This window comes from Oncorhynchus mykiss, chromosome 10, assembly GCF_013265735.2.
Source record: "Oncorhynchus mykiss isolate Arlee chromosome 10, USDA_OmykA_1.1, whole genome shotgun sequence".
NCBI lineage: Eukaryota > Metazoa > Chordata > Actinopteri > Salmoniformes > Salmonidae > Oncorhynchus > Oncorhynchus mykiss.
The window spans coordinates 79,719,236-79,733,456 of NC_048574.1; the positions used below are offsets into that span (position 1 = coordinate 79,719,236).

General features: G+C 42.9%; 1 protein-coding gene across 5 annotated transcripts in view; it reads left to right on the forward strand.

The window, feature by feature from the left end:
* The first annotated feature begins 7,825 nt into the window (after positions 1-7,825).
* The window catches only part of LOC110532970 (protein Dok-7), a 54,997-nt gene continuing 48,601 nt past the window's right edge, over positions 7,826-14,221 (forward strand). For all 5 annotated transcript variants that reach the window (XM_036934133.1, XM_036934134.1, XM_036934136.1 and 2 more), the window contains exons 1-2: positions 7,826-7,920; positions 8,034-8,079. In XM_036934133.1, coding sequence (XP_036790028.1) covers positions 7,867-7,920; positions 8,034-8,079 — 100 coding nt within the window. In that variant the 5' untranslated portion in view covers positions 7,826-7,866. The remainder of the gene's footprint in view (positions 7,921-8,033; positions 8,080-14,221) is intronic.

A 14,221-nucleotide genomic window follows, 5' to 3' on the forward strand; every position in this document is an offset into this window, starting at 1 on the left:
TTGTTTTAGTTTCTGTCTGTAGGCAGGGATCAACAAAATGGAGTCGTGGTCAGCTTTTCCGAAAGGGGGGCGGGGCAGGGCCTTATATGCGTCGCGGAAGTTAGAGTAACAATGATCCAAGGTCTTTCCACCCCTGGTTGCGCAATCGATATGCTGATAAAATTTAGGGAGTCTTGTTTTCAGATTAGCCTTGTTAAAATCCCCAGCTACAATGAATGCAGCCTCCGGATGAATGGTTTCCAGTTTGCAAAGAGTTAAATAAAGTTCGTTCAGAGCCATCGATGTGTCTGCTTGGGGGGGATGTATACGGCTGTGATTATAATCGAAGAGAATTCTCTTGGTAGATAATGCGGTCTACATTTGATTGTGAGGAATTCTAAATCAGGTGAACAGAAGGATTTGAGTTCCTGTATGTTTCTTTCATCACACCATGTCACGTTAGTCATAAGGCATACGCCGCCGCCCCTCTTCTTACCAGAAAGTTGTTTGTTTCTGTCTGCGCGATGTGTGGAGAAACCCGTTGGCTGCACCGCTTCGGATAGAGTCACTCCAGTGAGCCACGTTTCCGTGAAGCAAAGAACGTTACATTCTCTGATGTCCCTCTGGAATGCTACCCTTGCTCGGATTTCATCAACCTTGTTGTCAAGAGACTGGACATTGGCAAGAAGAATGCTAGGGAGTGGTGCACGATGTGCCCGTCTCCGGAGTCTGACCAGAAGACCGCCTCGTTTCCCTCTTTTTCGGAGTTGTTTTTTTTTTGGGTCGCTGCATAGGATCCACTCCGTTGTCCTGTTTGTAAGGCAGAACACAGGATCCGCGTCGCGAAAAACATATTCTTGGTCGTACTGATGGTGAGTTGATGCTGATCTTATATTAAGTAGTTCTTCTCGACTGTATGTAATGAAACCTAAGATGAGCTGGGGTACTAATGTAAGAAATAACACGTAAAAAAACAAAAAACTGCATAGTTTCCTAGGAACGCGAAGCGAGGCGGCCATCTCTGTCGGCGCCGGAAGTATCTGTTTCTATAGCAGCAGCTACTCTTCCTGGGGTTTATTAGGATCATTATCTGTTTCTATAGCAGCAGCTACTCTTCCTGGGGTTTATTAGGATCATTATCTGTTTCTATAGCAGCAGCTACTCTTCCTGGGGTTTATTAGGATCATTATCTGTTTCTATAGCAGCAGCTACTCTTCCTGGGGTTTATTAGGATCATTATCTGTTTCTATAGCAGCAGATACTCTTCCTGGGGTTTATTAGGATCATTATCTGTTTCTATAGCAGCAGCTACTCTTCCTGGGGTTTATTGGGATCATTATCTGTTTCTAAAGCAGCAGGTAGTCTTCCTAGGGTTTATTAGGATCATTATCTGTTTCTATAGCAGCAGCTACTCTTCCTGGGGTTTATTAGGATCATTATCTGTTTCTATAGCAGCAGCTACTCTTCCTGGGGTTTATTAGGATCATTATCTGTTTCTATAGCAGCAGCTACTCTTCCTGGGGTTTATTAGGATCATTATCTGTTTCTATAGCAGCAGATACTCTTCCTGGGGTTTATTAGGATCATTATCTGTTTCTATAGCAGCAGCTACTCTTCCTGGGGTTTATTGGGATCATTATCTGTTTCTAAAGCAGCAGGTAGTCTTCCTAGGGTTTATTAGGATCATTATCTGTTTCTATAGCAGCAGCTACTCTTCCTGGGGTTTATTAGGATCATTATCTGTTTCTATAGCAGCAGCTACTCTTCCTGGGGTTTATTGGGATCATTATCTGTTTCTATAGCAGCAGCTACTCTTCCTGGGGTTTATTAGGATCATTATCTGTTTCTATAGCAGCAGCTACTCTTCCTGGGGTTTATTAGGATCCCCATTATCTGTTTCTATGGCAACAGCTACTCTTCCTGGGGTTTATTAGGATCCCCATTATCTGTTTCTATAGCAACAGCTACTCTTCCTGGGGTTTATTAGGATCCCCATTATCTGTTTCTATAGCAGCAGCTACTCTTCCTGGGGTTTATTAGGATCCCCATTATCTGTTTCTATAGCAGCAGCTACTCTTCCTGGGGTTTATTAGGATCCCCATTATCTGTTTCTATAGCAACAGCTACTCTTCCTGGGGTTTATTAGGATCCCCATTATCTGTTTCTATAGCAACAGCTAGTCTTCCCGGGGTTCAACACAAAACAAAACCTGAAACGTGATGATGTCACGTGATATAATACAGAACATCGATAGACAAGAACAGCTCAAGAACATAACCACATGTGTTTAAAACGTCACACATATCACATATCACATATCACATATCACATATCACATATCACATATCACACATCACACATCACACATCACACATCACACATCACATATTACATATCACACATCACACATCACACATCACACATCACACATCACATATCACACATCACACATCACACATCACACATCACACATCACACATCACACATCACACATCACACATCACACATCACATATCACATGTCACACGTCACACATCACATATCACACATCACACATCACACATCACACATCACACATCACACATCACACATCACACATCACACATCACACATATCACACATCACACATCACACATCACACATCACATATCACACATCACACATCACACATCACACATCACACATATCACATATCACACATCACACATCACACATATCACATATCACACATATCACATATCACACATATCACACATCACACATCACATATCACATATCACACATAACATATCACATATCACATATCACACATATCACATATCACACATCACATATCACACATCACATATCACACATCACACATCACACATCACATATCACACATCACACATCACACATCACACATCACACATCACATATCACATATCACACATCACATATCACACATCACACATCACATATCACATATCACACATCACATATCACACATCACACATCACACATCACATATCACACATCACATATCACACATCACACATCACACATCACACATCACATATCACACATCACACATCACACATCACACATCACATATCACACATCACATATCACATATCACACACATATCACATATCACATATCGCACACATATCACATATCACATATCACATATCACACACATATCACATATCACATATCACACATCACACATCACACATCACATATCACACATCACACATCACACATCACACATCACACATCACACATCACATATCACATATCACATATCACACATCACACACACGTCACTACATACACAACACATCCGGGTCAAATGGGGGAGAGGCGTCGTGTCGTGACGTGTTGATTTCTCTGTTTTTTTAAAGCTAGGTTTTCGGTTACCTCGAGCAGTCGGAGATGGAAGGGAGTTCCGTGCAATTTATAACTCTATACAATACTGTGCATTTTATTGTTGTTGTTGTTCTGGATTTGGGGACTGTGAAAAGACCCCTGGTGGCATGTCTGGTGGGGTAAGTGTGGGTATCAGTGCTATGTGTAAGTTGATTATGCAAACAATTTCCAACACACTGTTTCTTATAAAAACCAGGAAGTGATGTTGTCAGTCTTCTCTTCTTTTAGCCGGGGAGAGAGACTGGCATGCATAGTATTGATATTAGCTCTCTGCTTACAGTGAAGAGCTGCTCTGTTCTGGACCAGCTGCAGGGTTTTCTAGGCCCTCTTTGCAGCACCTGACCATATGACTGGACAATAATCAGAGTTGAGATCAAACTAAGGCCTGCAGGACTTTGCTTTATGGAGTGTGGTGTCAACACCGAAAACAAAGGAGCAAAGCCTCTCTTTAACAGTACCCCTTTGACAGGGGTATTGTGATGTCATTGTGGGCTATTGTGATGTCATTATGGGGTATTGTGATGTCATTATGGGGTATTGTGATGTCATTATGGGGTATTGTGATGTCATTATGGTCTGTAGTGGGACGTTTTCTTCTTGTTAAACACAACCCTCTTGTAATTGATCAAGAATAACCCCCTGGCACAGACGCCAGTTCAAAGTCTAGTTTTCCCCCACAATGAAGTCATAGGGGGGACTATAGATCTATCTCCGTCCCACAATTAAATCATAGAGGGACTATAGATCTATCTCCGTCCCACAATTAAATCATAGGGGAGACTATAGATCTGTCTCCGTTCCACAATTAAATCATAGAGGGACTATAGATCTGTCTCCGTCCCACAATTAAATCATAGGGGAGACTATAGATCTGTCTCCGTTCCACAATTAAATCATAGGGGAGACTATGGATCTGTCTCCGTCTCACAATTAAATCATAGGAGGGACTATGGATCTGTCTCCGTCCCACAATGAAGTCATAGGGGGGACTATGGATCTATCTCCGTCCCACAATGAAGTCATAGGGGGGACTATGGATCTATCTCCGTCCCACAATTAAATCATAGGAGGGACTATGGATCTGTCTCCGTCCCACAATTAAATAATTAAATCATAGGGGGACTATAGATCTGTCTCCGTCCCACAATTAAATCATATAGGGACTATAGATCTGTCTCCGTCCCACAATTAAATAATTAAATCATAGGGGGACTATAGATCTATCTCCGTCCCACAATTAAATCATAGGGGGACTATAGATCTGTCTCCGTCCCACAATTAAATAATTAAATCATAGGGGGACTATAGATCTGTCTCCGTCCCACAATTAAATCATAGGGGGACTATAGATCTGTCACCGTCCCACAATTAAATCATGGGGGGACTATAGATCTGTCTCCGTCCCACAATTAAATACTTAAGTCATAGGGGGACTATAGATCTGTCTCCGTCCCACAATTAAATCATAGGGGGACTATAGATCTGTCTCCGTCCCACAATTAAATCATAGAGGGACTATAGATCTGTCTCCGTCCCACAATTAAATAATTAAATCATAGGGGACTATAGATCTGTCTCCGTCCCACAATTAAATCATAGGGGGACTATAGATCTATCTCCATCCCACAATTAAATCATAGGGGGACTATAGATCTATCTCCGTCCCACAATTAAATCATAGGGGGACTATAGATCTGTCTCCGTCCCACAATTAAATCATAGGGGGACTATAGATCTATCTCCGTCCCACAATTAAATCATAGGGGGACTATGGATCTGTCTCCGTCCCACAATTAAATCATAGAGGGACTATAGAGCTGCATCATCCTGGGGGAAGGCATGTTACTGTTGCCTTGTTTGGATTTACATTTGGTTGTCAATTAACGTGAATTCAACAAAAAATGTCACCATGTAAATTGGATGAAAAAAAGACAACATCCCCTCATGTTGACGACTGGTGTGTTTACGGACATATTCAATCAATCCCTATACCAGTCTGCTGTTCCCACATGCTTCAAGAGGGCCACCATTGTTCCTGTTCCCAAGAAAGCTAAGGTAACTGAGCTAAACGACTATCGCCCCGTAGCACTCACTTCCGTCATCATGAAGTGCTTTGAGAGACTAGTCAAGGACCATATCACCTCCACCCTACCTGACACCCTAGACCCACTCCAATTTGCTTACCGCCCAAATAGGTCCACAGACGATGCAATCTCAACCACACTGCACACTGCCCTAACCCATCTGGACAAGAGGAATACCTATGTGAGAATGCTGTTCATCGACTACAGCTCGGCATTTAACACCATAGTGCCCTCCAAGACCCTGGGTCTCGACCCCGCCCTGTGCAACTGGGTACTGGACTTCCTGACGGGCCGCCCCCAGGTGGTGAGGGTAGGCAACAACATTTCCACCCCGCTGATCCTTAACACTAGGTCCCCACAAGGGTGCGTACTGAGCCCTCTCCTGTACTCCCTGTTCACCCATGACTGCGTGGCCACGCACGCCTCCAACTCAATCATCAAGTTTGCGGACGACACAACAGTGGTAGGCTTGATTACCAACAACGACGAGACGGCCTACAGGGAGGAGGTGAGGGCCCTCGGAGTGTGGTGTCAGGAAAATAACCTCACACTCAACGTCAACAAAACTAAGGAGATGATTGTGGACTTCAGGAAACAGCAGAGGGAGCACCCCCCTATCCACATCGATGGGACAGTAGTGGAGAGGGTAGGAAGTTTTAAGTTCCTCGGCATACACATCACAGACAAACTGAATTGGTCCACTCACACAGACAGCATCGTGAAGAAGGCGCAGCAGCGCCTCTTCAACCTCAGGAGGCTGAAGAAATTCGGCTTGTCACCAAAAGCACTCACAAACTTCTACAGATGCACAATCGAGAGCATCCTGGCGGGCTGTATCACCGCCTGGTATGGCAACTGCTCCGCCCACAACCGTAAGGCTCTCCAGAGGGTAGTGAGGTCTGCACAACGCATCACCGGGGGCAAACTACCTGCCCTCCAGGACACCTACACCACCCGATGTCACAGGAAGGCCTTAAAGATCATCAAGGACAACAACCACCCGAGCCACTGCCTGTTCACCCCGCTATCATCCAGAAGGCGAGGTCAGTACAGGTGCATCAAAGCTGGGACCGAGAGACTGAAAAACAGCTTCTATCTCAAGGCCATCAGACTGTTAAACAGCCACCACTAACATTGAGTGGCAGCTGCCAACACACTGACACTGACTCAACTCCAGCCACTTTAATAATGGGAATTGATGGGAAATGATGTAAATATATCACTAGCCACTTTAAACAATGCTACTTAATATAATGTTTACATACCCTACATTATTCATCTCATATGTATATGTATATTCTGTACTCTATATCATCAACGGTATCCTTATGTAATACATGTATCACTAGCCACTTTATACTATACTATGCCACTTTGTTTACATACTCATCTCATTTGTACATACTGTACTCGATACCATCTACTGTATCTTGCCTATGCTGCTCTGTACCATCACTCATTCATATATCCTTATGTACATATTCTTTATCCCCTTACACTGTGTACAAGACAGTAGTTTTGGAATTGTTAGTTAGATTACTTGTTATTACTGCATTGTCGGAACTAGAAGCACAAGCATTTCGCTACACTCGCATTAACATCTGCTAACCATGTGTATGTGACATACATTTGATTTGATTTGATTTGATTTGGTTTTTTCTTCATCCGATCAGTTTTCCACATCTTCACGTCGATGTTTTGTGTTGAAACAATGTTGATTCAACCAGTTTTTAGCCCAGGTGGATTAAGAAGGCGCCATTGACAAAAAGACAGTAGACTATATCAGTATAAATCCCTGTCTAGCTGTAGAATCAGAATGAGTAGAACAGGCATCTCTGTGGTCTAAGTTAGGGGCGGACTGACCTTCTGACATTTCTGGCAAATGCCAGATGGGCTGGTCTATATGTATTCCAGTGGGCCTATCTAACTTTTTTTTGTTTTTTTGTTGCCCAAAATTATAAATATTTGGCTAAAAATGGGTGTGTTATAAATTCCAAGGTCGACATCTGGTCCCAGTCCACCCCTGGTCTATAAAAGCATGATAACCCTATGAGCTTAGTGAAAGCTATGCTTACCATGTAACTTTCATTTAATTGGCGACATTGTAAACAATCACCCTTGACACTAGCTAACAACTGCGCAAACTATTGGCTGGCCCCTCTGTGGGTGGCTGGCCCCTTTCCCCGCGTGAGTGGCGTGTTTTCTGGAGGGGTAGAGTGGTGTGTGTGAGGGCCTCCGGTGAGGGGGGGGGGGGGGGGGGGGGGGGGGCCGTTAAAAAGTTATTTTGAAAGTGACCCCAACTGTCAGGAATTGGACCGGGCAGCGGGTGCGCGCGCACACACACACACACACACACACACACACAGTCAGCTGTTCTGAGCTATGTCAGAAGATGACGGATACAGTTGTAGTGGAAGGACAAGTTAAATTCAGAGATGGGAAAAAGGTTCTTATCACCTTTAAAATGACATCTTCAAAACGTTTCCCGGAAGTTAACCGTTAATACAATAACGCGTTGATTTGACTGTTTGTTGTATTTGCTTTAACGTTGCTTTGCAGTGGAAGAGTCGTTGGGTCGCGTTGCGGAAGCCGTCCCCAGTCGCAGGTAGGTCTACGAAGCAACCAACTAATAATACTACATGTGTTAAATGTCTCCCAACATTTAAAAAATAATGTAGCAGTCTTTTTAAATGTTTTCTACTGTTTTCTTCTTTCACCAATAAGATTTTCAGGAATTAAAAGTAAGCGCGACTTGTCAATGTGTCATATGGCGACGCGCCAACCGGAGCGCATAGTGCAAATATCACATAACCACGGTTACACGTGTGTGTGTGTGTGTGTGGAGGAGGGGGGTCGCGCTACACTTAACACATGGATTTAAAAAGTTATACGCTTCTGTTTGCCTTTAACACAAACGCCTTGAGAAGACTGGGCAAGTTGGTTTAACAAACTGTTTTAGCATGTATTTCAATGCTTAGACCACTTACAGGACTTAGTTGTGTCCAAGCAATAAAGTCAGGCTAGTTTAGCTACCTATGCTACCTGTCTAAAACCAAAGGCTTACATAAGAAGTATACCATATCATTCTGGTTAATTGCTTTCCCTGGTGTGTGTGTGTGTGTGTGTGTGTGTGTGTGTGTGTGTGTGTGTGTGTGTGTGTGTGTGTGTGTGTGTGTGTGTGTGAGACTGTGTGAGACTGTGTGAGACTGTGTGTGTGTGAGACTGTGTGTGTGTGTGAGACTGTGTGTGTGTGTGTGTGTGTGTGTCTCTCTGAAGAGCAGTGATAAGATGAGAATAGAGAAACAGACTGAAACACTTGGAGAGACACAGCTGTGTTTGTAATGTTCCTTTCTTCAGACATTGTCTCTCAGTGGAACTAAAAGGTGTATTGTGTCGAGCCGTCAACATGTTCCAGAACAACATGTGCCTTGTGTTCTGGAATACATAGACAGTGATTCTAGTTCTAAGAGTGATTCCCACGAGACCCTGTGTTCCAATGCCTTTGAGGAGACCGATTGGGCGCCAGTGTGGCTGTTTATTGGACATTTCCTTCCTTGATGGGGCTGTGCTGTTATGTTCCTCGGACGGCCCTCCCTCTCTGTCACGGTGGGGTCTAATTGGTCTGTTATGTTCCTCGGACAGTCCTCCCTCTCTGTCACGGTGGGGTCTAATTGGTCTGTTATGTCCCTCGGACAGCCCTCCCTCTCTATCACGGTGGGGTCTAATTGGTCTGTTATGTCCCTCGGACGGCCCTCCCTCTCTATCACGGTGGGGTCTAATTGGTCTGTTATGTTCCTCGGACAGCCCTCCCTCTGTCACGGAGACGTCTAATTGGTCTGTTATGTCCCTCAGACAGCCCTCCCTCTCTGTCACGGTGGGGTCTAATTGGTCTGTTATGTCCCTCGGACGGCCCTCCCTCTCTGTCACGGTGGGGTCTAATTGGTCTGTTATGTTCCTCGGGCAGCCCTCCCTCTCTGTCACGGTGGCGTCTCATTGGCCACTTCTCTCCTGATGTAATACATATATTCTGAACAATTCCACAACAAATAAATAAAAACACACATCTAAGTAAGGAATGGAATAAGAATATATGAATATAAATATACGGACGAGTGATGTCAGAGCGGCGTAGGTTAAGGTGCAGTTTCTGGTAAGTTGATGCCGCTCAAATATCCAATAGTTCTTCCCGGCTGTATGTAATAACACTTTCTAGAAGCGAGGCAGCCCTCTCTGTCGGCACCCTTGTGTTATGTGTATTGGGAAGGGAGGATGGATGGGCAGTGTATATGTAACAGTATAGCTTCCGTCCCTCTCCTCGCCCCGACCCGGAACCAGGGACCCTCTGCACACGTCAACAACTGACACCCACGAAGCATCGTTACCTGTCGTGCCACAAAAAAAGCCACGGCCCTTGCAGAGCAAAGGAGGAACCAACTACTTCAAGGTCTCAGAGCGAGTGACGTCACCGATTGAAATGCTATAAGCTAACTAAGCTAGCCATTTCACACCTGTTACTTATACATTGAGCACTATTAATAGTCTGGTAGCAGCAGTTGTGATGTGTGTTGAGGTGCGGAGAATCAGTGCAGGTGGTCAGTCCAGTTCAAGTGTTCAGCAGTCTGATGACTTGTAGATAGAAACTATCTCTGAGCCTGTTGGTGTCTATATCAATAGTTAGTCTTCAGCTGGACCAGGATTACTCAGCTGTGTTGGCGTTGCTATGACAGCAGGAAGTCTGTATTCATAGTGTTAGTTGGTCTACAGCTGGACCAGGATCACTCAGCTGTGTTAGCGTTGCTATGACAGCAGGATATCTGTATTGATAGTGTTAGTTGGTCTACAGCTGGACCAGGATCACTCAGCTGTGTTAGCGTTGCTATGACAGCAGGAAGTCTGTATTGATAGTGTTAGTTGGTCTTCAGCTGGACCAGGATCACTCAGCAGTGTTAGCATTGCTATGACAGCAGGATGTCTGTATTGATAGTGTTAGTTGGTCTTCAGCTGGACCAGGATCACTCAGCTGTGTTAGCGTTGCTATGACAGCAGGAAGTCTGTATTGATAGTGTTAGTTGGTCTACAGCTGGACCAGGATCACTCAGCTGTGTTAGCGTTGCTATGACAGCAGGAAGTCTGAATTGATAGTGTTAGTTGGTCTTCAGCTGGACCAGGATCACTCAGCAGTGTTAGCGTTGCTATGAGAGCTTTGTTGACTGACTATGTACAGACTCATCTCTGTAGCAACCACTTTGTTGACTGACAATGCACAGACTCATCTCTGTAGCAACCACTTTGTTGACTGACAATGCACAGACTCCTCTCTATAGCAACCACTTTGTTGACTGACGATGTACAGACTCATCTCTATAGCAACCACTTTTGTTGACTGACGATGTACAGACTCATCTCTATGGCAACCATTTTGCTGACAGATACACACAAGAGGCCTATATATATATATATATGATTTACATTAGGATGTTAGACTATATTATGTTATATAACATGTTATTTACAATCTGTTCCAATTGAATGAAGAACCCACAAAGGTATACATTTAAATATATACACATTAACGTTATGGTGTCTATAGTATGTTTAAATATATGAATAAATCATTGACACCGCTTCAAAAATCATAAGCCAACCACAGCCACATCCCTGATTGGTTAGCCTGTTTTGAATGTTTCTGATTCATATCGATGCCACACAGATACCAACTTATCTGGGTTTTAAACGGCCTAAAGGGGCAGTTGACCTGATTTCCATCAAACGTGTATTTCATACTTGTATGTAGGCTGGCTGTAAATGAGAAATGCTCTCATACAACCAGGACTAATTGAGAATTGCTCTCATACGACCAGGACTAATTGAGAATTGCTCTCATACAACCAAGACTAATTGAGAATTGCTCTCATCCAACCAGGACTAAATGAGAAATGCTCTCATACAACCAGGACTAATTGAGAAATGCTCTCATACAACCAGGACTAATTGAGAATTGCTCTCATACAACCAAGACTAATTGAGAATTGCTCTCATCCAACCAGGACTAAATGAGAAATGCTCTCATACAACCAGGACTAATTGAGAATTGCTCTCATACGACCAGGACTAATTGAGAATTGCTCTCATCCAACCAGGACTAATTGAGAATTGCTCTCATCCAACCAGGACTAATTGAGAATTGCTCTCATCCAACCAGGACTAAATGAGAAATGCTCTCATACAACCAGGACTAATTGAGAAATGCTCTCATACAACCAGGACTAATTGAGAATTGCTCTCATACAACCAAGACTAATTGAGAATTGCTCTCATCCAACCAGGACTAAATGAGAAATGCTCTCATACAACCAGGACTAATTGAGAATTGCTCTCATACGACCAGGACTAATTGAGAATTGCTCTCATCCAACCAGGACTAATTGAGAATTGCTCTCATCCAACCAGGACTAATTGAGAATTGCTCTCATACAACCAGGAATAATTGAGATATGCTCTCATACAACCAAGACTAATTGAGAATTGCTCTCATACAACCAAGACTAATTGAGAATTGCTCTCATCCAACCAGGACTAATTGAGAATTGCTCTCATACAACCAAGACTAATTGAGAATTGCTCTCATCCAACCAAGACTAATTGAGAAATGCTCTCATACAACCAAGACTAATTGAGAAATGCTCTCATACAACCAGGACTAAATGAGAAATGCTCTCATACGACCAGGACTAAATGAGAAATGCTCTCATACAACCAAGACTAATTGAGAAATGCTCTCATACAACCAGGACTAAATGAGAAATGCTCTCATACAACCAGGACTAATTGAGAATTGCTCTCATACGACCAGGACTAAATGAGAAATGCTCTCATACAACCAGGACTAATTGAGAATTGCTCTCATACAACCAAGACTAATTGAGAATTGCTCTCATCCAACCAGGACTAAATGAGAAATGCTCTCATACAACCAGGACTAATTGAGAAATGCTCTCATACAACCAGGACTAATTGAGAATTGCTCTCATACAACCAAGACTAATTGAGAATTGCTCTCATCCAACCAGGACTAAATGAGAAATGCTCTCATACAACCAGGACTAATTGAGAATTGCTCTCATACGACCAGGACTAATTGAGAATTGCTCTCATACAACCAGGACTAATTGAGAATTGCTCTCATACGACCAGGACTAATTGAGAATTGCTCTCATCCAACCAGGACTAATTGAGAATTGCTCTCATACAACCAGGACTAATTGAGATATGCTCTCATACAACCAAGACTAATTGAGAATTGCTCTCATACAACCAAGACTAATTGAGAATTGCTCTCATCCAACCAGGACTAATTGAGAATTGCTCTCATACAACCAAGACTAATTGAGAATTGCTCTCATCCAACCAAGACTAATTGAGAAATGCTCTCATACAACCAAGACTAATTGAGAAATGCTCTCATACAACCAGGACTAAATGAGAAATGCTCTCATACGACCAGGACTAAATGAGAAATGCTCTCATACAACCAAGACTAATTGAGAAATGCTCTCATACAACCAGGACTAAATGAGAAATGCTCTCATACAACCAGGACTAATTGAGAATTGCTCTCATACGACCAGGACTAAATGAGAAATGCTCTCATACAACCAGGACTAATTGAGAATTGCTCTCATACAACCAAGACTAATTGAGAATTGCTCTCATCCAACCAGGACTAAATGAGAAATGCTCTCATACAACCAGGACTAATTGAGAAATGCTCTCATACAACCAGGACTAATTGAGAATTGCTCTCATACAACCAAGACTAATTGAGAATTGCTCTCATCCAACCAGGACTAAATGAGAAATGCTCTCATACAACCAGGACTAATTGAGAATTGCTCTCATACGACCAGGACTAATTGAGAATTGCTCTCATCCAACCAGGACTAATTGAGAATTGCTCTCATCCAACCAGGACTAATTGAGAATTGCTCTCATACAACCAGGAATAATTGAGATATGCTCTCATACAACCAAGACTAATTGAGAATTGCTCTCATACAACCAAGACTAATTGAGAATTGCTCTCATCCAACCAGGACTAATTGAGAATTGCTCTCATACAACCAAGACTAATTGAGAATTGCTCTCATCCAACCAAGACTAATTGAGAAATGCTCTCATACAACCAAGACTAATTGAGAAATGCTCTCATACAACCAGGACTAAATGAGAAATGCTCTCATACGACCAGGACTAAATGAGAAATGCTCTCATACAACCAAGACTAATTGAGAAATGCTCTCATACAACCAGGACTAATTGAGATATGCTCTCATACAACCAAGACTAATTGAGAATTGCTCTCATACAACCAAGACTAATTGAGAATTGCTCTCATCCAACCAGGACTAATTGAGAATTGCTCTCATACAACCAAGACTAATTGAGAATTGCTCTCATCCAACCAAGACTAATTGAGAAATGCTCTCATACAACCAAGACTAATTGAGAAATGCTCTCATACAACCAGGACTAAATGAGAAATGCTCTCATACGACCAGGACTAAATGAGAAATGCTCTCATACAACCAAGACTAATTGAGAAATGCTCTCATACAACCAGGACTAAATGAGAAATGCTCTCATACAACCAGGACTAATTGAGAATTGCTCTCATACGACCAGGACTAAATGAGAATTGCTCTCATACAACCAGGACTAATTGAGAATTGCTCTCATACAACCAGGAC